The sequence below is a fragment of the Prionailurus viverrinus genome, chromosome C1, assembly GCF_022837055.1.
Source record: "Prionailurus viverrinus isolate Anna chromosome C1, UM_Priviv_1.0, whole genome shotgun sequence".
In the NCBI taxonomy this organism is placed as follows: Eukaryota; Metazoa; Chordata; class Mammalia; order Carnivora; family Felidae; genus Prionailurus; species Prionailurus viverrinus.
This window is the reverse complement of record NC_062568.1, coordinates 30880984-30908576: the sequence shown is the minus strand read 5'-3', so window position 1 is coordinate 30908576 and position 27593 is coordinate 30880984. Positions and strand designations below refer to the sequence as shown.

Genomic DNA, 27593 nt, shown 5'->3' with positions numbered 1-27593 from the left:
TCAATATTCTAACAAATTTAAAAACAAAAGCAGAACAAAAACATACTGAGAACCTGTTAAATCACATCTTCGGGCAGGTGCAGCTCCCGGGTCAGATCCAAGAGCACTGAAATCTCTCCTCCAAAGCCAGTCCAGTTGCTTCCTTCTCTCGAGGAAGTCGGCCTCGCCAAGGAGAAACATGCCACAGCCAGGAACATGCAGAACCAAATTCTCAGAAAGGCCTATGAGCAGTGGGAAATTTTATCAAAATTAAATTGAAATCAAACCCAATAAAAAAAGTAGAGCATATGATTTTTTTATTGTGATAAAATACATGGAACATAAAATCTACCACTTTAACCAACTGTAAGAGTACATTAAGTATCCTCTATCACTGTATAACCATCACCACTAAACTTAATTTACACAATTTTTAAAAATCAAAGCTTGGGTCAAATTAATTTTCCCTTGAAGTTAGCCTCATGATAAAAGTTTGTCTTGGTAGAAGGCTAAAATCTCCAACCTATAATAAATCTAGTTTCACATGGTAAATTCATCACAAGAATTAATGAAATTGGTGCCTTCAATTTTTGGACAATTTTATACCAGTGCCAAATTGCTTATATTGTTAAGAAAAATCAAAAGTTAAGAGTAAAAGGATCAGATCTGCACTGTAACCTCTAGCTACATGTACTATTAAATTTAAATTCTAGTTAAACTAATTATAAAGGAAAAAATAAAATTGTCACTATTTGTGAGTGACATATATATAGAAAATCTTAAAGACGCCATCAAAAACCTGTTAGAATAAACGAAATCAGTAAAGTTGCAACATACAAAATCAATACACAAAAAGCTGTTGCATTTCTATACTCTAATAATGAACTATCAAAAAGAGAAATAAAGAAAATAATCCCGTTTATAATTGCATCAAAAAGAATAAAATACCCAGGAATAAGTTTAACCAAGGAGGTGAAATGTGAAATGTATATTGAAAATTAGATATTAATGAAAGAAATTGAAGACAACACATAATAACAGAAAGATAGTCCATGCCGAATATTGATTGGAAGAATCAATATTGTTAAAATGTCCACACTACCCAAAGCAGTCTACAGATTCAATGCAATCCCTATCAAAATTCCAACTACATTTTTCACAGAAATAGAATACACAATGCTAAAATTTGTATGAAGCCACAACAACCCTGATAGCTAAAGAAATCTCTAGAAAAGAACCAAGTTTCTCTATTCTTTTCATCATGCTCCCTGAGTTCAAACTGTATTACAAAGCCATGGTAATTAAAAAAGTATAGTATTGGGGTGGTTGGGTGGCTCAGTTGGTTAAACTTCCAACTCCCGATTTCGGCTCAGGTCATGATCTCACAGTTCATGAGTTTGAGTCCTGCATCAGGCTCTCCGCTGACAGCCCAGAGCCTGCTTGGGGTTCTCTTTCTCTCTCTCTCTCTCTCTCTTTCTCTCTCTCTGCCCCTCCTGCATGTGTGCATGCGCTCTCTCTCTCAAAATAAATAAATAAACTTAAAAAAAAAGTATGGTATTGGCATAAAAACAGACCCATAGATCACTGGAACGGAATACAGAGGCCAGAAATAAACCCACACATATATGGTCAATTAATTCAGGACAAAGGAGCCAAGAACATATAATGGAGAAAGGACAGTCTCTTTAACAAATGGTGCAGGGAAAACTGGACAGTCACATGGAAAAGAATGAAACTAGAGTATAATTTTGCACCATACACAAAAATCAACTTGAAACGGATTAAAGACTTGAATGTAAGACCTGAGACCATAGAAGTCCTAGAAGAAAATATAGGTAAATTCCTTGACATAAGTCTTGGCAATGATTTTTTTAATCTGACACCAAAAGCAAAAGCTAAGAAGAGCCGAAATAAGTAAGTGGGATAACATCATACTAAAAAGCTCTTCACAGCAAAGGAAACCATCAACCAAATGAAATGGTAGTCTACTGAATGGGAGAAAATATTTGCAAATCATGTATCTGATAAGGGGCTAATATCCAAAATAAATAAACAATTCTTACAAGCATAGCAAAAAACAATCTAATTTAAAAATAGGCAGAAGAGGGGTGCCTGGGTGGCTCAGTTGGCTGAGCGTCCGACTTCAGCTCAGGTCATGATCTTGCAGTCTGTGAGTTCGAGCCCCGCGTCGGGCTCTGTGCTGACAGCTCAGAGCCTGGAGCCTGCTTTGGATTCTGTCTCCTTCTCTCTCTGCCCCTCCCCACTTGTGCTCTCTCTGTCTCTGTCAAAAATAAATAAAACATTTAAAAAAAAAATGGGCAGAAGACATGAATAGACATTTTTCCAAAGAAGGCTTACAGATGGCTAACAGGCACATGAAAAGATGCCTCAACATCCTCAATCATCAGGGAAATGTAAATCAAAACCACAGTGAGAGATCACCTCATACTTTTCAGAATGGCTATTATCAAACAAGTGCTAGTGAGGATGTGGAGAAAAGGGAACACTTGTGCGTTGGGATGACATCATACTGTATGGGAATATAATTTAGTGCAGCCACTATGGAAAACAGCATGGAGGTGCCTCAAAAAATTAAAAATAGAACTACCATATGATCCAGCAATTCCACTTCTGGGTATTTATTTGAAGAAAATGAAAACACTCACTTGAAAAGATATCTGCACCACTGTGTTCATTGCAGCATAATTTATAAAAGCCAAGAGATGGAAACAACCTGAGTGTCCACCCATGGATGAATGATAAAGAAATTGTGTCACACACACATACACACACACACACACACACACACACACACACACACACACACACAATTATTCAGCCATAAAAAAGAAGGAAATCTTGCCATTTGTAACAAAGTGAATGGGCCTCAAGGGAATTATGCTAAGTGAAATACATCTGACAAAGAAACAACAAATACCATATGATCTCTCGTATATGTAGAATCTAAACAAACAAACAAACAAACAAACAAAAAACAAGCTCATAGATACAAAGAACACATTGGTGGTTGTCAGAGGTGGGGTGTGGGGGTATTGGGAGAAATGAGTGAAGGGGAGTCAAGGGTAAAAATAAAAAATAAAATTTAAATAAATAAAATATAATTAAAAATTAAATGTGGCAGTAGACACATTTCAAGGGTTTAGTAATCACACATGGCTAGGAGACATGTCCCTATTGGACAGTGCAGATATAGAATATTTCCATCATCATAGAAAGCTCTACTGGATAAGCACTAAGCCAGATATTCTGTAAGGAAGTCTAATATTTAAAATTAATTGGAGGCTACTCTGAATGACAACTTGTTTTCATCCTCTTCCTCCATTCCTTATTTCTGGATTTCCTGTCTCTAACCTTATCTTCCAAGGCAGATTACAGAATTGTTTTCCTATTTATTCTGGAGAACTGCTTCAGAGGACTTCTGTCTGCTGCAGATGGCATCTTTTCATGGGGCTAATTGCAGTCCCCTGTAACCAAGGATAGAGATGGCATACATGTAGGTTGGATATATAAAATTTAGGTATTTAGAGAATTGTGGTATTGCCTTAGGATGGCAGGAGTATGGGCCTTCTTTATTTAGAGGTACGTTATGGAACACCAGAGGATAAGATGGGGCCTCTAGCCACAACAAGCATAGAAAATCGGTCCAACTGCAATTTTAGAGTTGGCTGTTTTTTCGTTTCTAATGTAGACCGCCATGTTGGTGGGAAGGGTAAAATGTGGAAGATACTTAAAAACATTTTGTACCTCTGGGGTGCCTGGGTGACTCAGTCAGTTAAGCATCTGACTTTGGCTCAGGTCACGATCTTGCGGTTCTCGGGTGTGAGCCCCGCATCAGGCTCTGTGCTGACAGCTCAGAGCCTGGAGCCTGCTTTGGATTCTCTGTCTCACTCTCTCTGCCCCTCACCTGCTTGCACTCTGTCTCTCTCTCTCTCTCAAAAATGAATAAACATTTAAAAATTTCTTTTTAAAATATACTTTGTACCTCTGGGTTGTATTAAATCTAGGAACATGTTCTTTCTTTGAGTCAGGTTGGGACTCAGGCATTGGAAGCCCATGATGCTATCTATACACACCACAAAGAAAGTCTCCAAATGTTACTAAGTGATCTCTGCTTCTTTAACACTACATCAAGATACCAAAGGACCACAGCTGGTGGGTGTGGCCAGGTGCTCAGGACACACAGCCAACTGAGGTTTAGGAATTATAAAATAATGTTTAGGCAGTTGGTTAAATTCTCCCTCAAATCTGGAATGGCAGGGGGTGGGCATTGCGAGAACATTTAGGAGAGTTAGGGTATTAAGACATCGTAATATCTGACAACTCTCCAAATTGTTCTGATCACCCATATCTGCTCCATGGTGACTTAGAGTGACTCATACTTTGGCTGCTGCAGGAGTACAGAGCACAAACTGTGATGTCTACAGTCTCCCCTCCTAAACAGTGTGACGTGCTTTCTGGCTTTGCCCAGCTCTCTGCCTATCCAGGCCAGCACCTCCATCTGGAACTATCGTTCTGGAGCACTGCATGCATTTATAAAGCCCAGAATGTCTGCAAAGAAGTATTCTTGGACCCTGGTTCCTAAAGACCAAAGCAGTGGGAGAGATTTACAGGAGCAGCCCCCAGCTGTTAGTTCAAGGACAGGGGTGCATTTTGGTTTAGTGCAAATAACATGCCTTTTGAAGCCAGAAGATACCAGTTTGAATACAGTTTCCACTCCTTAATAGCTATTTGGGATCTTGAACAATTTACTTGATATCTCTGAGCCTCAATTTCTCTGTAAAATTAAAAAAAAAATTGTTAAGCTTCCTCTGAAGCACCAACTCCTTATCTAGAAATGTGGCAATTAAAAGGAATAGGAAAAAGCATTTATCCTGCCTTTCTTGTATAAATTGTGTTTCAGGGTAGGTAGATAGCCTGAACTGATGACAGATTTTTTTTTTAACAGAAAAAAAATCCAACTAATACATGTGCAAGTACTGATATAATTAGAAAGTTGTCATTTCACAGCACCTAAGAAAATAATTATTTCAGACAAAGATCATCAATAGATGAAGCCCTCTGGAAAATTCCAGTAGAAACAAAGGTAATTCATCTTTGCACCACCAGATCTGAGATAACCAGACATTATCACATCTTGTTACAAGTGTAGCAGAAAGCTCTAGGCCCACCTTTTAAGAATTTTTGCCAAAAAAAAAACAAAAAAACTGAACTTCAAACCAATCAAGCCTCTAAATCTAACTTAAAGATTATAAAAAATGTGAGAGATGGAGACAAAATTCAATGATACCACAAGAGAGTAAACAGATTCAGGACAACTGCCCCAGTTTCTACAACCAGTAATGGCAGGAAAAAAGGGAGTGGGGAGGGTGATGCAGGGCGACTGGTCTAGATCAAAACCGAGAAAGAGACAATAAATCAATGCTGTGTGTGAATGAGGTGTACATTCAGATTCAAATAAGCCCATCACAGAAAGACATTTGCCCGGATTATACACTGGATATTAGATGGTACCAAAGAATTATCATTTTGCCAGGTGTAAGGACACTGTGGTTATGTAAGAGAATGTCCATATTGCTTAAAGATCTATATTAAATATGTAGGAATAAAATAACATGATATTTGGAACTTGCTTTAAAATGCTTCAGTAAAATCAAAGGAAAAGAAAGAGGAAGGGTAAGGAATGGAGAGCAAAATAAAGGAAGAAAAAAAAAGTAGAGAAACAGCTCCATAGAATGAAGGAAGAAATTTAGATTAAATAAGCTAAGAGAAGCACCTAGCACAATCCCTGGTACACAGGACTCTAAATGCTTGCTTCCTTTCCTCTTTGCAAGCCCACCCTAGTGTTCTGAATTCCAAAAATTCTGGATACCTTCCTGGATGGGTGTGTCCCTACCTACTAGAAATCCCTAAATATTCTAACAACACCCCCCTTCCATGCTCTCTTCTACACAAAATCATGGTGGAAGGAATCTAACTTAATTTTTGTTCTTTAGTGAAGCCAGAAATGGAAATATTTCATTATCTGAATACAGTGAAAAGACAACAAAAGCCAGAATGATAGAGAGTAATAAGGATAGTATATGACACTCTTCATATTCAAGGAAATACCATTTGTGCTTCTAATAATTGCAACTTAGGGGCCCACGGCGGGTGAGATTTGTAATTTTACTGAAAAGTAAATTTAGATTGCCTGCATTTTAAAGAGCATCAATTTAGTCAGAAGCTTACTAGCAAGTTATTTTATTTGTGATATAAATTACATATTCAAAAGAGCTAGTTTTAATTTTATTTTATATTCACAATTAATCTATGTTAAAATCATCCCATGTTAACTTCAAATGATCACACCATGCAAATCAAACACATTTTACAGAAGATAAAGATTCTGAATACTTCAAGCTCAAGCCCGTGGGAAACTACGACTCATCAGTTTTCGGATAAGTGACATTATTATTTAAAACAATAGTTCCGTGTGCATTTCCTGTAAAGCTGCCACTTCCTCTACAGTGGAGTCCAATGTTTCCAGAGCAGGGACTTTCAGCACTTTCAATGAATCCCAAAAAACCAGGACTTCTGAACTAATAATCTTTGTTTCATAGATGTGCTCTCCCTCCACTGAAATTCATTTCTCCCTCTCGTGTGTTCACACAGTATTTTTACCTCTTTTATACAATATAACATGAAACCTAACCTACTTGTATTATATAGTTAATTGTGGACTTTTGTTCCTCCATCCAGGTTTCATACTCCCTGAGGCAGGGCCTTGTAGTTAACTCTTTTTAGGTTGAGTGAATTGAATTTGGTTCCTGAGCGCTTTGCAGGCATTGGAATAACTGCAAACCAGGGTGAGTGGTGTCCATTCCAAACATACAAAAGAGAGTAAAGGGGTTGCTATGTTAACGAAGTGAGAATTGGGTTTAACAGCAGTGGGAGTACAACATATTCTTAGTGAGAAACCATGGATCCATTTTCCACCATTATCTTCATGTTTTACAAGCTGCCCTCAGAACAACAGTCCCATCAGCAGCTGTCAAAAGCTACCTGTACCTATGGGCTGCCTCAACCAGTCAGTACCATCACACAAGGCAAACATCTGGATCACCTTGCGCAGAAAGAGTATGATGCCATCATACTGGTCTTGAAACAAGCAAAGCAAAACCCTGCAGCTAAACTGTGCTCTATCTAAAGAGTAATAGTTTTTCATTTTTCTTCCATTTTTGACAATTTTTTCCCACCATCATTAACGGTTCTATCAATTTTCACTAGTTTTCTCTTGAAAAGGCTGATAGTAACAATATTTTCTCAATATATTTGAACCCTCCTGATTGGGTGACCTTATTTACATTTCTATACATGTGCATTCATCACTTTTAGTCTTAACTTTAGAGACATCTATGAGTGTGGTTAAACCTCTTTGTAAAAGGAGGGATCGATGCAATGAGATGCCTCCACTCAATGAGAAGTTTAAGCTTCATATTCTTAACAAAACACTTTTCTCTGAGCCTATAACAGACAGACATAAGGGTGGCTGAAATGCAGTATTTAATGAGAAGCTACAATAAAGTTGTATGTAAAGACAGTAGTTAAGGATCTGCTTAATTAAATGTCTATGCCTTCCTTACACTAACACATACTTCATGTCTCCAGTGGTATTTAATATCATCCTTTTCCTTTCTGCTTTTGTTTCGTTCAGGACTTAGGACTACTGGTATAAATGGAGTTAAAATTTAACAGTTAAACAGAATTGCATTTCAGCACGAGGAACATAACTGACGAACTCAGTTTTGTTATGTTTTTAATAGCAGCCAAAAGACACAACCAGGAAAAAAACGCAGGCCTGTCATTCCTTTTCTTCTAGGAATGGATAATTTTTTTTTCCTCTGACCGACGATATGATGTGTGGCTTATCATAATTACTTTTAAACTGGAACTCTAATGATACCTAAACAAGTATCAACTTTTTTCATAAGTACACAGCAATCAGAAAGAGTATTTTTCAACCCTATCACCTCGCACGCAGTAACAAGTAAAGGGAAAGAAGCACAGAATCTAAAAATTAAACTGGGTGCTAGACTTGAAATCTTACAAGCGTCCTATGGTTTTAGTCTAGCTCTCTTCATATAGCCAAGTTTTTTGTTTAGTTGATTTTTTATTTATGTATTTTTTAATGAGAAGGGGAAAAAAAAGATTCTCTACCAGAAGCCATAAAAATCTCTCAGATGGTAAAACAGATAGCCCTAAAAGTTTTTGCCTAAATTCATACAAATACCTAAAATAAAACTGGCCGATTCATCTCACAGTCCTTTCAAAGAGAAGTCATTTGAAAATACAGCATCGTAGTGTCATGCTGCACTGCCTCTAATTAAGTGCAGACTAGGAAAAAATTATTCTTCCTTCAGTCCACGGAAGGGGGTGGAAATTTCTCTCTTTGCAATTCAAGATTATTTTAAAGATAGACCATTTCTTTTCCAATATCTTCATCAAACAGAGCTGTTAAGAATTGTCTCTCAACCATCCATCCCCAAAGAGCACGAAGATACCCAGTATTCACCCCATATGCTCGGCTTTGAAGTGTGAAGCTGGGACCGTCCCACTAGACTCTTCCGCCACCATCAAAGCCATCTCATTACGCCCTGCGCTGAGAGTTAAAGCGCGGGGCCCTAACCGCTCCAACACAAACACTGCATTAACAAAGCAACCACAATATTCCTCCCCCACATGGCTAGAACTTGAAGAAATTTTTACCATATGTACATATGCACGAGATACGAAAATTTATTATGCTAGAACATCATTGAGAAGTACATTAAACATGCTGACTAGAACTGGATGTTATTCTAAGGGACTGGGAAAAAAATAAAATGCAGCTGATCTTTATGATGAAAGAAGAGAAACATCAGGCTGAAAAACGAGATCAAGTGCAATCCCTAAATTGCATTTCTACTGACACATTCTGTTGCCTGTTCTTTCTTGAAGTAGCAGAAAACAATTTGGGGGGGGGAACAAAACTCTAGGGGACATCACTGGATGCTACTGTTCACTCCGTCATGTTTCATTCCTAAAGGGCAAATAAGCGTACAAATAATGATACACTGATAAAAGAATCTACGATTCAAAATGAACAGAACTTGCTAAGAAAAAGTAATTCCACTTGTGTCTCTGAGTTGTCAGTTTTTCACTGGCCTGGCAGTAAAAAATAAAGTGCAAAGAAAAAAAATTTGTTGCCTACTATGGAAATGAGCTCATGGAGAAATGAGGGTAAACACTTGATAAATTTTCATGTAAAACTTAATCTGGCAAAATATGTTAAAATATTTGTACCTAATAATTCCATTCCTTTCTTTTTGCACTAGAGAAATTTGTGCATTTGTGCACAAGAAAGACTATTCAAGAAAGTTCACTACTGCATTATATGTAGTCGGGAAAGATGAGAAATAATCTGAGTGTCCACAAATAGGGGAATAGGAAAAAATGTGATGTATTTACACTTTGATACTACACAGCATTTAAAAGGAATAAACTAGAACTACATATAATACCATGCATGGATAGATTTCCAAGATATCTTGCTGAATGAAAAAGTTCTATTTTGATAGCATTTATATTTACACACACAAGCAATACTATATTGGGTTTATGACTATACACATACATATACATATACATATACATATACATATACATATACATACATAAACAAAAGCATGCAGAAATTCTGAATTCAGAGTGAGAATAATATACTCATACCATAACTTGGCAGGGAGTGTTCAGGAGACCAGAGATGGGGGTGATGGTCAGAGGTGAATTTTAATCTCATGTGGAAAGCTTGAAATTTTGAAAAAGAGAATTAATAAAAAGTCCTAGGCAAGGTCTAATAAAGAGTTATGAGGATCCTTCATAATGCTACTGTCTTGATGTAAAAACATGAGGTTCTTAATATTTCTAGGACTGTTTTCAATTACAGAATGAAAAAATTCACCTATCCTCTATCTTTATTATAAAAATAGGAATCGCATGCCCCCAAACTCTTTATGTATCATATATTTTCATGAAGAAATAGGTATCCAGGAAAATACATAGTATACTAATAGTTTGGGGATACATTTTTTATCTATTTTCATATCCTTGTATATGACATACTTTCATAGAGATATATATACAAAAGCTTGTTATTCCTGTGTAGGGCATATGCTGATATAATTACCACTTGTGTAGGCATGATATCGTTCATTTAAAGAATTATACTTTCCTGAGCGACCCAGCATATGTAATTTATGCTGTATTCAGTAATACGATGTTTTAATCTGTCCTATGGTGTTCCCTAATTGTTTCAGGTACAGATACCATTGCCCCATCTTTCTTAGGAGAAAGTACTCCATTACACTCCTCTGATAGTCACAATACCATTAACTATGGTAAATGGAAAGATAACAGGCACTCCAGTACCGTCTGGATGTTCACAAATACTTCTTCATGTATCTTCATAATATTTCTCTGAAATAGGCACTGCATATTATTTTGCAAAGAAGAACCAACAGGGAGAAGCTGTCCACTATAGATCTTAGAATTTTAGAGCTGAAAGCACTTTAGAGATCTCCTGCTCAAGAGGTTTTCAAACATCTTGTCTTGCAATCCTTTTACTCAAAAGGCACCTTAGTTGGAATCTTGATAACACATAAGGGAGAAGAGGGATCTGCTCCCTTTATGGCGGAGGGGAATAGCCTGGGCCCCAACTGCTCAGCACCCTTCTCTGCAAGGCCACGGAGAGTTGCCACAAACAGTGACGGCTACTTAGTGGTGGGAGGCAGAGTACCAGACCTTTACACAGGCATTATTTCTCATAATTGTCCTCACAGGAGGATAGTATTCCCCATTGTATAGATACAAAAAAAAAAAAAAAGACTATAAAAGAGACTAAAAAATTTTCCTGATGTCAGCTGGCAAATAAGTGGCAGATCTGAAATTTGCATTCAGGTTTATTCAGCCTCAAAATCCTTATTTTGACCACTTACCAGTTAGCTTGCCTCTCTAGCCACCCAATGTGATGCAACCCTTTAGTTCATGCTGATGAAAAATGCACAGGCACATAAACATGCATATGTAGGTGGCATTGAATTGGGCATGTCACTTCCTATGACTCTCCCTCTTAAGTAAGGGCCTCTCCCTTTCTTTCAGGCAGCTATTGAGAAGCAGGGGATGCCCCCAAAGAAAAGTTCAGATGGGACATAGCAAAGCCTTGGGAATGGCTCTGCCAGAAGGAATCTTTCTGCTGGCTGATATATATCATCACTGTGTAAATAGCCTTCAATAAACAGAAAGCCCACTCCCCACAGCAGCAAAGAGTTAATTTGGCTTTTCCACCCAACCAATGTTCCCCAAATCGTAAATAAATAGTCTGCATGAGTTAGTTTGGTTTCCTTGTATACGTCTGGCTCCCACACATCTTCCTGACCACTGGCCACCAACCACACTCAACAAGCTCTCAGTAATTACAAGCCTCACCCTTACTTTCCACCATTTGCCCCTTAAACAGGTCAGGTTCTCCCAGTGCCCTTTCCAGTCTCCCTGCTTTTCACCATCTCTCATTGGATGCCCATTTCCACAGAAACCATACCCACCTCTCTATATCTTCTTTTGGGGAAAAATGTTTCTTGCTCACTACTAACATTTCTTCTACAAGGAGAGAGTTCTGCTGGTCTTGCTCGGCTGTTAGAAGTTAAATTGTGGGGGCGCCTGGGTGGCTCAGTTGGTTAAGCGGCCGACTTCGGCTCAGGTCATGATCTCGCAATCGTGAGTTCGAGCCCCGCGTCGGGCTCTGTGCTGACAGCTCAGAGCCTGGAGCCTGTTTTGGATTCTGTGTCTCCCTCTCTCTGACCCTCCCCCATTCATGCTCTGTCACTCTCTGTCTCAAAAATAAATAAACGTTTAAAAAAAAATTAAAAAAAAAAGAAGTTAAATTGTGCCCTACCTCAAACTCCAAATTCATTTGTTGAAGTCATAGCCCCCAGGACCCCAGAATGTGACTTTATTTGGGAATAGGGACATTGTAGATAAAATTAGTTCAGAGGAAGTCATATACTGGAATACAGTGGAGCCCGAATCCAATATGACTGGTGTCCTCATGAAAGAGACATCTGGACATAGACAATACACAAAGAAAATGACACATAAACTTGAAGAGGGCCATCTACAAGCCAAAATAGAATAGGTCCTTCTGTCCCAACCCTCAGAAAGAACCAACCCTACTAACGCCCAGATCTCAGACTTCTAGCCCCCAGAACTGTGAGATAAATTTTTGTTGTTTAAACCACCTAGTGTGTGGCACTTTGTTATTTTAGCCCTAGGAAATTAACATTGGCCGTGCTCCCTCCTAAATTTCATTCCCCGATGGGGAGTTTGGGAGAGAAGCTGGGTTTGCATAGGCATACCCTTCCTCCTTCTTCCTTCTGGGGAGCTGTCAGCAGGAAACACACATTCTGGCCCACTCTTCCTTGCCAAAAGCTTTCCACGGGCAGGCCTGTGCTGCCCAGTGCTGCCTGTGACTGGCTGGATGAGTCTGTCTAATTCTCTGCTTGAGTTGGCTCATCTGTCAATGTTAGTTTCATCAGTATTAAAGGTAGTATTTCCCTTTCTCATCTGCCTTTCTTTACCATTAAACTGGTTCAAAATTTGGGAAAGGAAAAACTGCACTATTTATAACAAACACCCTCCTCTCCAACCCTGACCCCAGTTCTCACCTTCTTCTAGGCAGGGAGTGAGGTGGCCTCCTCCCTTCTCTTTTCTACTGCAATGGTATAAACTTTTTGTACTGGTTTTCCCAGCCTTCTCCTTTTGGTTGTCAAAAATTCAAACATGAACACTGACTGCTACTTCCTCATTCCCACTATAAAAATTCTACACCCCTCAAGGTAGCAAATAACTCAGCAGGAAACACACACGCATTAGGCTCTGGGGAAAAGAAGTGCACAACAATTAATATCTTAAGATATTATCTTACTAATTAAAGCTGGAGAATGCGTTTTTTAATATATGCAATTTTAATAGTGGAACAAATGATAATTGATCTAATTGATAACAATGTTATAACAATATGTTGTTGTCATTACCATTACCACATGCTCTGGGTCTCCTGAAGAAGCACACCCTCACTTGATCAATGGATAGCAGGTAGAAGGGCTGTCCACCATGAGGGTGTGGACAGACTTGGGTTGATGTATTTCATTTCACAGGCCCATCAATGTCTTAGCATCACTATGTCATTTCTTTAGAATTTTCTAATTCTAGTTACCTTGATATTGGAAGTCACTGCAAATGCTAGGAAGCAGGGACTAAAAGGAAAAGAAACCCAGGAAAAGAACTGCCAAGGACAGGGGACCTGGGGTCAAAAAGTTAGCATTGGTGTCAGTCACCTGCTATAAATCCCTTGTTAGGTCCACATTCTCTAAGACACCATGAACAATCACATAAAATCAATCACTGGGTACTATAAATACCCAAAATCAGAAAACCTAGAGCCCCTAAACTTTGATGACCCCCTAGGGATGTCTTTACTGGTAAGGGGTGAGTGTTAATGTCTGCCACAATGATCCATGGTTTCATCATGAGTATGCTGAGACCCTTTACCCAGGTGAACTGGTGGGAACAAAGAGGCCTTCCAATTTTTAACTATAAATCTTATAAGTGACTTATAGACTAGGAAAGAATTATAAGAAGTATACAGTCAGGTAGCAAAGATTTCATGTACTCCACCCATTCATCCCAATTAGAAGATTCTTAAAATATAGCATTTTTGTCAATATTTCAATAAATCCTATTTGATACACAACAATAATGAAATGGGGAAGGAGGGAGAGCCAATACAATGGTGTGTTATCAAGCAAGTCAACATTGTGAGCAACTGGGGCTTGGCCTTGCTGGAATGGGCCTCAGGATTGTCCAAGTGAGGGACAAAAGCTCAGGTCCCTCCACTGGTCATGGCTTGCCCCATGGGGTGCTAACTTGCTTGGACTTCAGGTTACTGCAGAGTCAAAGTGAAAGAAAAGAGTACAGTGTTTTCAAGTATGGTTGAGTTCATCCATAATTGCCAGTCATGGAAGAACAGGTCAGTTTATCCCAGTTCTCCTATTTGGCCTTATCCTTCCTCATCAGTACCTCTGTTTTTGCATTAGTAGATATAATCCTGTTGCATTTATTAAACCTGTAGCAATATGCATTTATGAACAACCTGGTAACTCCCTTTTGCAGTTAAAATGTGCTAAAGTCACTGGAAATCAATCTTAATATTTTAAGTACTTTCCCAATGCACAGCCCCTTGTTTTTTAAGTTTTCTTAGAATATGGTGCCAGTTTCCTAAAATTCTCAAACTAAATTCTATGTCCTAAAACTATGTTAACATATGCTTGTAAAATCAGCCACTGTTTTTATGCTATGGCAATGAGGGCATTGCTGATGGTGGAGAGAATTATATCAGAACCCAGCATCTAAATTGACTAATCTCAACCAAATCCAGGGCTGTTTTATAAGACAATCTCCATAGCAACTAGAGAATCAGGGTAGAAAATTCTTGAAGTGGAAAGTTGTGCCTGATTTGCCAGATCAGCCCATGTTTTGACAATCTGTAATAAGGTAATCAAAGGGTCTCAAGACTATCACACAAGTGTTGACATCGTGTGAATCTGCCATGGCACATGTCCCCCAAGTCATAAAAATACTCGAAAAAACATCTAACAAGGCTGATAATTCTAATCAAATTCATTAATGTTTTATATATATTTATAGATAAATCAAAAAAATAAAAATCAATCATGTAAGATCTATTTCTTTATTCATATAACTTACTTAGCTAGCTAGATCTTTCCAGTCTTCTAAATAATGTCGGTTTATCTGGCATTGTACAAACATTATTTCATCTGATTAATGACATAAAACAAAAAGCAAGCTTCCATATCATTTATAAAATTCATAGCTATGGTCCAGGCTATTTTTTAATGTTTATTTATTTTTGTGAGACAGAGACAGAGCATGAGTGAGGGAGGGGTAGAGAGAGAGGGAGACACAGAATCTGAAGCAGGCTCCAGGCTCTGAGCTGTCAGCACAGAGCCTGATGCGGGACTCGAGCTCACGAGCTGTGAGATCATGACCTGAGCTGAAGTCAGACGTTTAACTGACTGAGCCACCCAGGTGCCCCATGATGGTCCAGACTTTTAAAGTTGAATATCATGAGTCTACATGTTAGGTAAGCCCATTGCCACCGGCAAATCACTGGGAGAACTTGCCTGAGCACCTTCTGTCCTGACCCCTTCCCCACATTTTCACTCAGTCCTTCTCATGAAGGTTTATGTGTGAATGGGAAACAAGGTCATGTTTCAGAAACCCTGGCTCCCACATGTAAAAACACTGAATAAGGAAGAAATGAAAAACATACAGGAAGCACTATGACCCACAGCAACCCTTCAGAGAAAATGCTTATGAAATATGTATAAAAGCCCAGAGATTGAGACTAAATATCTTCACTATCGAGTTGGACATAAGACAAAAAAATATATGTTCCCATAAACTTACCATTGATTCCAAATTAGGTGAATTAAGTGTTCTTGAATGATACAAACTAGTTACAAATCATTGAAAAGAATTACAGAAGTAGGGGCTTCCAAGTAAAGAGGAGAGTGTAGGCCCTTATCTTATGTTTACTTTCACTTCCTCCAAAGAACCCCAGGAAAAAGATGGGAAAGGGATACTTTTTAAAAGCAATGACTCACTCGGACAAATGGAAGAGAAATGGAAGCGGAGGCAATAGCACTGGAACTTGGAAAACAACTACAAGAGTGACAATGGACTTAAGAGCCCCAAGGCAACAAGAGGGACAGCAGAAAAGCAACCTGACTTATACCACAGGCACCTGGTCATGATCAGAAATGGCAGCCTTACGTTGGAAAGGAAGCTAACAGCAAAGCTCAAAACAGGAAGACTGGTGGGAAGTCTGTTTAAGCAGCAGTTAGAGCAACACCCCCTCCACACAGACAGGCAAGTGCCCTGCCTCCACCCTGGCAGAAGACACAAGAGGTAAAACCTAAGGCATCTGGGCTGGGGAACACTGGGCACGGCTGAGGGCAGGGATGATTAAGGAAAAGAAGGGAGCTTAGAGAATAGTCACAAACTAAATGCTGACTCTACCAGCCCTCTTCTACAACTCATTTCTTAAAACATATACAGCTGTGTCTACCCTGTGGGCTGACGATTGGAAGATACTTCTCTGGGAAACTTCAACAGCTCAAGAGGAAAAGACCAAAAAACCAAAATACTAATTGAGGGGTTCCCCAAAGAAACAACCCAGCCAGATGAGTCTACAGCTGACAAACCCCACCTACATACTGAGAATATCCAGGTTAGGGGCAGGGGGTGGAAAGCAGACACAATGCAGGAAGAAGAAAATATCAAAAAGTATCCACTGATACTGTATTCATGAGATATGACCAGATGTTACTTAAAATAATAAAATAAAATAAACATTCAAAGAGTAAATAAAAGCATCTGGAAACTAATACAGAAGAAATGAAAAACTTACTGAAGGCTTTGCATATAAAGTAGGGGAAATTTTCCAGAAAGTATTATAAAAATATAAAGTGATGGGCAAAAGAAAGAAAATAAATGTAGAGAACCAACATAAGAGTTCCAATATCCAAATAATGTGTCTTCCAGAAAAAAACTCGAAGAATGGAAGAAATCATCAATGGAATAATTCAGGAGAACTGTCTGGCACTGAGGTATAAGAGTTTCATGGATTCAGGGTGGCTGGGTGGTTCAGTGGGTTAAGTGTCTGATTTTGACTCAAGTCATGATCTCACAGCTCATGAGTTCAAGCCCCGTGTCAGGCTCTGTGCTGACAGCTCAGAGCCTGGAGCCTGCTTCAGATTCTGTGTCTCCCTTTCTCTCTGCCCTGCCCCCACTCATGCATGCTCTCTCTCTCTTTCTCTCAAAAATAAATGAACATTAAATTTTTTTTTTTTGTAAGTTTCAGGGGTCCTTGCATGGCTCAGTCAGTTAAGTGTCTGATTTCAGCTCAGGTCTTGATCTCACAGCTCATGAGTTCGAGCCCCTTGTCAGGCTCTGTGTTAAAAGCTCAGAGTCTGCAGCCTGTTTCAGATTCTGTGTCTCCCTCTCTTTCTCTGCCCCTCCCCTGCTCACACTCTGTTTATTTCTCTCTTAAAAAGAAACATTCAAAAAAAATTTAATAAATAAATAAGTAAATAAAAAGTTTCAAGGATTCAAAGGGCCTAGCACATATCTAGCATAATAAATGAAAAGAGAGTCATACAAAGGTGCATCACAGAAATTTCAGAACACTAGGAATAAAGTGAAGATCTTACAAGCTTCCAGAGAGAAATGACAGATCACATACAAAGATCAGGAATCATAATGGCTTTAGAAGTCTCAATAGCAATATAAAAATAAGAATTCAATAATGCAATATCTTCAAAATAAAGGAATTATTATTTCTAACCTAGAATTCTACACCTAGTCAAACTACCAGTGTGAAGGTAGAATGAATGGAATTTTCAGACATGCAAAGTCTCAAAAATATACTGCTCCCACCTTTTTTAAAGAAAGCCAGTAAAAGATATGTGCAACTAAAACGAGGACATAAACTAAGGGGGACAAAAAAGAGAAAATAAGAGATTTAGGAACCAGTGTTTCCAACACAGAGAGAGGTGAAGGGAGCACCCAGGATGATAATAAAGGGAGATGCCGTAATGACAGTTATCCTCAACAAATTTAGGGTTTACGGCAACCGGTCCTGATTGGAACAGGTCAGAGAGGTATGGATGATGGTTCTTTAAGATAATAAAACTGATAGAACATTCAATACATGGAATTCTCTATCTAAATGCATGGAGAGATCCCATTATTAACAGAGAGTTTGGGGTTAAACCAGTGATCAATATATAAAAAACTAAATAAACAATTAAAAAGATAATGATCAGTTCCAGAAAAAACAACAAGTTGCATAGAAAGGGTAAAATGATAACATTCCAAGTACTTCATTATGAATAATATTTACATAGTTATAATAATGTAACCACTAAATATTTATCCAAATTTTGATATAACTATATCTAAAAGAGGGAGAATTGGGAAGAGTGTGTGTGTGTTGGGGGTCAGGGGTAGGGGTGGGGGTGAAAGGAAGCTAAATTCTCACCCTCTGTAGGGAGAATTCAATAGACAAGGCCTAAAACTGAAAAACCAAAAAGTACCAGTATGAGTTGGTATTTAGATATCTGGAGTTGAATCCTAAATGATAAAACAAAAGAGTGGAAAGTAGTTGGCTCTGGGGAGAAGGAAATTAAAGTAATATGGAAAGGGGATTATGTAGGTACTTAGAGTTTTGGGAACAAACCCTGTAAAATATTCAATTTTCAGCTGTGTGTGTATCATTTTAACAATAACAAAGAGGAAAAAGAGGAAAGGAAGGAGGAAAGAAGAGAAACAGGGAAGGACACAATGAGGAGGGGGGGAAGGGAGGAAAGAAAAAAATTTAGAGAGACAATGGAGATAAAAATGAAATATAGCCTAATAGATCAAATGTGATTTTAATTGAAAATGAAAACCAAAGTCCAAAACATTTTTGAAAAAGTATAAGCTTAAAATAAATACAGACTAGATCTCTGTGTCTCCTAGCTCTCAATTTTATATCTAACTGCCAAATGGCAGCATGTAAAAAATGTATTCATGCTCTTTCCCCAAAATCCTCTTTCTTCCATCATTTGTAAGTGATGACACTTTCATGCCACCACTCTGTTCCCACCCCTCAACATCCCCCATTCTATTCTCTCCACTCTCTTGATTCTGTTATCACCACCTTTCCAAACTGGTCTGCCTGCCTCCTGGCCATCCTCTATCATGCAGGCAGAGTAATCTTTCTAAAATTCAAAGCCAATCATACCACTTTCTTGCTTAAAACTCTTCTGTGGTTCCCACTGCTTTTAGGATAAGGTCTGAACTCCTTAACCTTGCATATAGGACTTCATGCTCTGACCTCTAATTATCTCTGAAGCTTCATTTTTTAACATGCCCAGGAATGCCTCTACCATCCCACCTCATCTCTAAGTTCTAGCACGCCATGCTGAAGTCCTTTGCAGGTCCTCAAACCCAGGATGTTCTCACCTCTGAGCCTCTGCATTGCTGTGCTCTCTATTCTAAAAGTTCTTAAACTAAAATTATATGCAAAATTATGTGTGTCTGTCCCTATGTCCATATACACAAATGCACATGCATAAAACTTGCAAATGATTTCGACATTTATAAGGCCCTGAACGCCAATTTTGGGCCTCAATTTAAGAACTCATTCCTTTGGGGCACCTGGGTGGCTCAGCCAGTTAAGCATCTGACTTTGGCTCAGGTCATGATCTCATGGTTCGTGAGTTCAAGCTCCATAGCAGGCTCTGTGCTGACAGTTGAGAGCCTGGAGCCTGCTTCTGATTCTGTGTCTCCCTCTCTCTCTCTCTGCCCCTCCCCGGCTCAAGTTCTGTCTCTCTCTCTCTCAAAAATAAATAAACATTAAAAAAAAAAAAAAGAACTCATTCCTTAAGTTACAAGAAAGCTTACAGGTGCTATAAAAAATTTCTGAAATACATCATTCAGAATATTTGCATATAAAGCGTACATGAATCACACATGTAAATATTAACTATTTTTCATGTCACTGGAATGTTCTCCATTGACCTTCCTCCCAAAGAAAGTTAGTTAAATTATTATCTTAAAGTTGGTTTCCGGGGCGCCTGGGTGGCTCAGCTGGTTAAAGCATCTGACTTCAGCTCAGGTCATGATCTTGCAGTTTGTGAGTTCAAGCCCCACGTCAGGCTCTGTGCTGACAGGTCAGAGCCTGGAGTCTGCTTTGGATTCTGTGTCTCTCTCTCTCTCTGCCCCTCACCCACTCATGTTCTGCCTCTCCTTCAAAAATAAATAAACATTAAAAAAAAAAAGTTGGTTTCCGTGAGAAGGCGTTACCCTAGTGAAAAATGTCCCTTCACTGTTGTGAGAACAGCAAGATCCTAGAATTGAATACTTCTACCTCATAAGAATGCCTGAACATGCTATTACAACAACAACAACAAATAAAAAAAGCTTTAAAAAAATGGATGATATTAGATGAACAGCTGTGTCGAAAGGGGAATGTAAAAATAAAAACTGCATGTTGCAGCCATCAAAATAGTAACCATGTACAGTATATGACTGTTTTTAATCAGATGAAGATTGAAGCTATTACATTTCAAATCAAATGTTATAAATTACTTCAAGAATGCAGCTGAGCTCTCATTTAATTAGAAATGTCCATGTTTAAATCATGAGGTACAGTAGCTGCCAATGAAGCAAAAGGGCAAGGGAAGGGAGAAATACTGTGTCCAGACCATCCGACTGTCAACTGTCTCCTACGCGGGATGAACATCTGGGGAGGACCAGTCCTGATGTAATGGAGAACTTCATGTACTAGCTAATTTGAGATTTAATGTAATTGAACATAATTGTTTTGAAGACAATTAAAATCATTATTCAGGTCTGGACAATTCTGAACTCTTCGTTTTCGTGTGAAACATATTTCCCCCATGCTGAATTTTAACTCTTTCTTGGATAAAAAGTACAGCAAATTTTGCGCCAAGGCTTCCCTGGGAAATAATCCCTAGATTGTGAGGTCACATTAAAAGGCAGCACAAGTGGTGAGGTGCTCCTCTGGAAACAAGTCTCTTTTACTAGTGCCAGTACTTGTAGCTCAGAGTCCAAATCTACATCCCAAATGTTAGACAATTCAGTATGAAATACATGAGGCAACATCATACAGGGATTTCTGAGGTCATACAGAGAAGAATGCAATTATCCTAAGGCGGACTTTCCCCCAAAGGTTATGAGCCTCTGCATCTCATAATTAACCACGGTGCAGCTAGACAGTCCAGGCAAAAGGTCTTTCTTTTCTCCCAATTTGCCTAATTCAAAAACACCTCAAGTGACATAGCTCAAATTTTCCAAATTAAACTTACCCCTGGGGCTGAAATCAAGCATGTGACAGTTCAGTTCCAAAGCAAATCTTAAAGAGAGTTGTACATAGGGAAAGAGAGAAAAAAAATCAGAGGAAAAAGGGGTAGGAGTTAACATTTAAGTGGTTTTTCAACCTCATCATTACCCCTGCTCAAGAAAATAGGACACAGATGGGCCAAACACACCATTGTTCTGCCATGAAGAATCTAAGGAACTCATTAGAAACTACTGTTGTTTTTCCTCATGATCTATGGCAAATCTGTAAGGGACAAATGGTTGATTTACCCCCATCCCACGGCATTTAGTGTTCCATAGTGTCATGGGGTGGAAAGTGGAGAGAGAAGTCACAAAGCCACGGTATGTACTGCAACCCATGAAAGCCTATTATTGATATAATTCTTCAAGGTCGACTCTTCCAGGGAGTTGAGGAATGATTATATTGTCACAAACTGTTCTGATTTGTTTAAAAAAAAAAAAAAATGGTTTCCAACCAGGAATGACACACTACCCTAAACTTTCTCTTACTTAGGCCACAGCTCCACACTTGTCCACTTGTCCACGAGATAGAGTGTAAATGGGAATGAGGTCCACTGCTCCCAGGCAAGGTGGATCCCCTCTTGAGCCTCCATATTCACAGACTTAAAAGCCTCCACGCTGGCAGCCAAAACGGAATTGCCTTAAAACATGAAACTGGAAACAGCAATCACTAAACTTTCAATCGCATCTAAACCAGCAGCTATGATTTTACTGTCTTACTAGTTGTTCTGGGTTTGTTGTTGTTGTTGTTGTTGTTGTTGTTGTTTTCAATCTGTATAGAAGATTGTTTTTATCCAAAACAAAGAAAAATAAAAGATCAACAGTTCCCTTTGCCTTGCCTCCCAATTGTCATAAAGTTTTGTATTTCTGCCAGCTCTTTATTCCTGAAAGTAGAAGAATTATGCAATGTTCATCAGTCTTAAATAACTTTGTCAGTTTTTTAATTGGTTACTTTCAATTTTTTCAGTTTTACCAAATTAATCTGATAAAATTCTATGTTTTCAGAATGTTTTATGATTATGTTAAAATATACACACATACATTTTTTGAAGCATAAGTATTTGATTTTTGCTCTTATTCAGTAGTTAGAGTTTTTCATTGAATCATTATATCGAAGTACATATTATAAACACCTATACTATTGCTACTCTGAGTTTTCATTAGTGTAATATGACCATTTTAGCCATAGAGATAAATAACAAAGAAGCAAATTTTACATCCTATGATTAACATTCAAGATAATCAGTCCTATGCTTGCTGGAAGTTATCAGTCAGCTTTTTGCTCTCCAAACAAATACACCTTTTGAAAGAAGACACTCAGTTGAAATCAGGTTTACTTGAAAATATTTGGAACCCTTTACTAAGCAGTATTAAGATAATATAGGCTTTTCTTTAAACAATTATGATTCTTCCAATTCAAGTTTTCCTGTTAAATCTGACAACATCCCTATGAGACATGGAGCTCATTTCATTTCAACCCATGAACCAACTCAAGATTTCAGGCTCCCTGGGGCACCTGGATGGCTCAGTCAGTTAAGTGTCCAACTCTGGATCTTGGTCTCAAGATCGCGTTTGTGGGTTCGGGCCCCACATCAGGCTCTGCACTGATGGCTCTGAGCCTGCTTGGGATTCTCTCTCTCCCTCTCTGCCCAACGCCCCACCCCCACCCCCCACTTACACATGTGCTCTCTCAAAATAAATAAACTTAAAAAAAAAAAAAAGATTTCAGGCTCCCAACCCAAAACACAACTGTTTGGCATACTTCATTCTTTCATTCCATGCCAAGTTATTGGTGAAATTAAGGCTGATTTCTACACTATTACTTCACAGGTTAAAACCAGAAAAGGTTTCCTTAACCACATTTGATACAGGATCATCTTCAGTGAAAGAATATTAAACCTTGGACCCCATTGCTCATTTTACTGAAGAGAAAATTGGAAACATTTGAGATATACATGTTCAGAAGAATAATGAAATGCAGTTTTAAGATAGATTCTCGGGAGTATTAGGATTTATACAGGAAATCAGTGATTAAAGAACATTCAGGTCTACCTGAATCTTATCCTTCATCAAAAGACATATACATAAAGACACCGAAATCTTACCTAACTCATTAACAGAAGCTGCTATTTAATGATTGATCTGTTGTAGTCTTGATCAGAAAATGAAAATATATTGAGCACTGATACTTCAGGATACCTGTGCCCTGTAAAGAAAACAACACATACATGCTAGAATTTTTTTTCTGTGATGAATCCTTAATAATTTAGATCTTCTGGTGCAATTAAATTTAGTTTAATAGAAAAATTCTGTGGGGTGCCTGTGTGGCTCAGTCAAACTTCCAACTTCAGCCCAGGTCATGGCCTCACGGTTCGTGGGTTCAAGCTCTGCATTGGGTTCTGTGCTGACAGCTCAGAGCCTGGAGCCTGCTTGGGATTCTATGTCTCCCTCTCTCTCTCTCTGCCCATCCCTCACTCACGCTCTCTCTCTCTCTCTCTAAAATAAATAAACACTAAAAATTGTGTTAAAAAAATAGAAAAATTCTGGTATTTGACCTTTGAAGTGACATTGGCTAATTATGAAATTCCCTGGTGGTAATGGCTACTTCTTATAGTGTTGCTATATAACCAGATTATAGTTATAACTCCATCTGGTTACTATACAACCAGACGGCTCAGCTCAGATGCTAGCCTTTGGTGTCTACACCAGATCATGTCTTGGACTTGGACTCGCTACTGAGTTTGCCAAGGTTCTCTTAACTCAGTCTAAGATGGTAGCCTCTTCTTTCAGTCGCCAAATCACATCACTCTAAATTCTGCTCCTTCTCAATCTCGTCCTCTAGGCTTTGCCAATTTTTCCTTCGAAAACCCGCAAATCAAACTGTCTGGATAAAAATCTGACATTTGGTAAAACGAGGATAGGCCAATTAGTGTCTGAAACACAGGCTTCTGGGATGTGTGCACCTGTCCATTAGAAACTGTTCTGTCTCCACCATCTCCTTTCAGAGGCCACCAACATCCTTCAGATGTTAACAACTTCCAGCTTTTGGTGGCTTATGACTCACTTGAATGTGTAACCTGGAGGAGAAAGCTGCTATACACTTGTATGGCAGCCGCATATTACCCCAAAGTTATTTTTAAAGTTTACAAGCCTGGTTCAGCCTCCTTAAAAGTCCCCCTTAAGCCTACAAAAGCAAATTCAAAGTGAAGGACAAAAGTTTTCAGGCAGTAATTAAACCGTTAGCTATGCTATTATACCTTTGTCGCCCTGTCCCCTGGCAGCCTAACAATTAATCTTTTCAGAGGAGAGGAAAAATAAGTTACACACAGGAACTACAGAGTTTACAGCAGCCCTACACCATTAATTTTAATAACACGAAAAGATAAACATATGTCACTCACTCATAGCCAAATGAGCATCTATAGAGCCCTGCCCTGGTATACATCTAAAATTTATAACTCAGGTTCCTTTACCTAAGACCTTTTAGGCTACTTAAATGTTTTCACATTGCTTAATCGGAAAAAATATGGACGATATAGTTTTATTCCACTCACTTAAAAATAAACGTCTTTAAAATATTTGTAAAACAACAGGTCATTTTCTTAACTAGTGCCACCTTCCCTCATTTTTAAAACTGTAAAAGATGAAGCCAAGAACACGATTATACAACCACTTTATGTATTTTTTCAATATCCTCTAGCTCCTGGAAGAAAAGAGATAATTTTATTTTTTCATCCTAAATCTTCTTCTGAAAAGCTTTTATTCTCAGTTTCAGAGGATACAATTGAATCAAATGCTAGAAGAATGAAATCCTCTCTCCTGCAATTTCTTAAGCATGCATATAGAAAAAAAATTACTGCTGGCAATAGGAACTGTCAATGGATCTCCACAGAAGTAAATTGTTTGGTGTTTGTAATGGAGTATAATAGCTGTAATTCCACTTGAGCTGCTGCCACTAATAAGTTGATAAAAACGGGAAGTTGAGACTCAGGCATCCATCAGTATATGGCTTCCACAGATGTCTCTGCACGTTCACTTAATCACAGAGACAGGTAACCCAATCCCATTAGAGGTACTATGTCTGACAATGAGGGACCCAAGCTGGCTCTTCCCACAAAGACAATGGGAAAGCATAGCTGCAGACTGACTCCAGAGGGGCTTTCTTATCGGCAATTTATCAGGAATTTTCTTAGACATTTGCAGCTCCTGCAAAGTTGTAAGGCGGTAACTTAAATGTGCTCATCATCAGAAATGGGCTAGGGGAAAACACTTCCTTCTCATGAAAAATAGCCACCGAATCAAAAATGACTATCAGAAATTAAAATATACTGTCTCAAATGCTTCAGGATTGTGACTCTCATGCTCACCTGTTGCCAAAAATTTAAATTTAATCTACTTAATGATTAGAAGTCTGAAAATACACTGTGTTCTGTGTATGCATGAAAGTAAAAACAAGTGGTATCTAGAACTGTGTGTCACCACATGAACATATTAACAAGAGTAAAATAAAAAGTGGTATCTCTCACAGGAAACACTGGCCCAGGGAGTAAGGAGGCTTGAGTTCCAGTCTTCTGAATTGCTGAGTGATCTTACACACATCACTTAAAGGCAATTGCCTAAGAGTTTTTATATGGAGAAAATGGAGTAGAAATAATAATGTTGTAATGAAAGTATGGGCTTTGCTGGCAGGAGAGCTTTGAAAAGTAGCTGGTATTTGGCAAGTTTATTTTTTATTTAACCTGTCGAATAAAAAGCATAAGGTACAATTATGCTCATTCTATTAATGATCACATAAATGGCCCATGAGGGAAACATTAAACCTTTATGTAAATATATCCTCCTCAGGAGCCTGAAATCTTGAACAATGCTCATCTCAGACACTCGCTCTCCAATGTGAATTAGTGCGCTGCTGAGCGTATGCAGGCTTTTGGAAAAGAGCACGTGTGCACATCTGAGTAACCGATCTATCTCAGTATCCTGGGGTCCTGCAAAAGCTGTAACAGCCCAAGAACAAGGAGGGAAGTCTAAGAAGAAAGAAGAGTGTTCTGTAGCACTGTCTGCATTATACAAAAATTACTGTATTTATCAAAACACTACATATTCGCTTCAATTGTCTGTTGTTCCTACCATTTTTTTCAAGAAGAGCTGCTTTTGCTATGTTCTCAACAATGTATTTCCTTCTGGCTTCTGAAATATTTAGTAAACAGGCAGCCAAACAGAGCCCCAGTCTGGAGGAAGACATGGTGATTTTTCTAGGAGAAAAAGTATTGTTCATTTTGGTCTCTGTGGTGTGTTCATATTTTCATGTTCATTAACCTTATAAAAGTTAGTTTTTTGGAAACCAAGCAGTCATAATATGAACATTTCACCATTTCATTACTGCAGAACACCTGAAGGATAAAATCCTCAGATCCAGTCAACCAGGAAACCATGCTTAGGTGGCCACACACATATGAACGTAGGAACATAGTTAACACCACTAGAACACACAGGGCAAGTTACTCAGCCTGAATTGTCATGGAAATGAAACTTTTTTGTTAAAGTATATTATTCCCTTTGAAACATCATCTTCCTTAGTTTATCCTCTTTTTGAGGTCTGTCCTATGTATCAAATAAGCATGATCCTCTTGTTAAATGAGACTTAACTAGGGAACTGTAAAAAAGAGAAATGAAGATTCTTATAAAAATTATTTTTCTGGCAAAAAGAAAGGTTATCTCTATGGGCCATGCCACAGGCAATATATGAACAAATAAAAGGGACTCTTTGGGTGCTTTAAGTGACAACTATTTGACTAAATTCCTCTTATACTTCAGTCTCCAAAATTCCTGTATCAGTTGAAAATCTTTTCACAGGATTCTCTTCCTGGAACTGAAATCTGATATATATCCTACGTGAACCAACAATGCCAAAAATGTGACTGATCCTTTTGGTGAAAATGCATTAATTACACAAGTTTTGGAGGTTGCTTTGATTCTTTTTAGTACCTAGAATGGCATTTTTCGACTCTCAAATATTATTGACTAAAGAAATTTAAATATCTCAAAATAATAAGAAAAGAATTCCCCTTTTCAAGACCAGGCCATATTTAGGTCTCTTTTAAACATCGTAACTAAAAATAAATGTGGCCCTCACGAATCCATTCAACAAATTATTTGATAAGGGTTATTTCGTATAGGGTAATGTTCTCAGTGTGGGGAACACGGCAGTGAATGGTGCCCAAGCTTGAGACAAACTTTAAGCTTATGAGTTTTGGCTAAACGGTGTGCTCTGCTGCAAATAACAGTACTCTCGATGCATCAATCCTCTGGCTTCTGTTCACTAGGATTGTTCATGGGCCTAATCATCCTAACCTAGAGGGAACGCAAGGCTCCATGTTAGTTCAGGTTTGTAAGCAAGTTTTCATCTTGTGACCATCATCTCATGATTGAAAATTCATGAAAATACGGTCATTAGGCTTTTGTAGACATTAATAACATTGTTGTAATAAGGCAGCTCAGACCTCTCTCTTCTGTGTAAACAAAAAATTGCT

General features: G+C 38.4%; 1 protein-coding gene across 1 annotated transcript; it reads right to left on the bottom strand.

The window, feature by feature from the left end:
* FTCDNL1 (formiminotransferase cyclodeaminase N-terminal like) lies at positions 1-26305 on the bottom strand. Its single transcript, XM_047868787.1, is given in 4 exon segments — positions 1-221; positions 23169-23195; positions 23198-23269; positions 26191-26305. Coding segments are annotated over 4 exon segments (435 nt in total).
* Positions 26306-27593: the final 1288 nt, after the last annotated feature.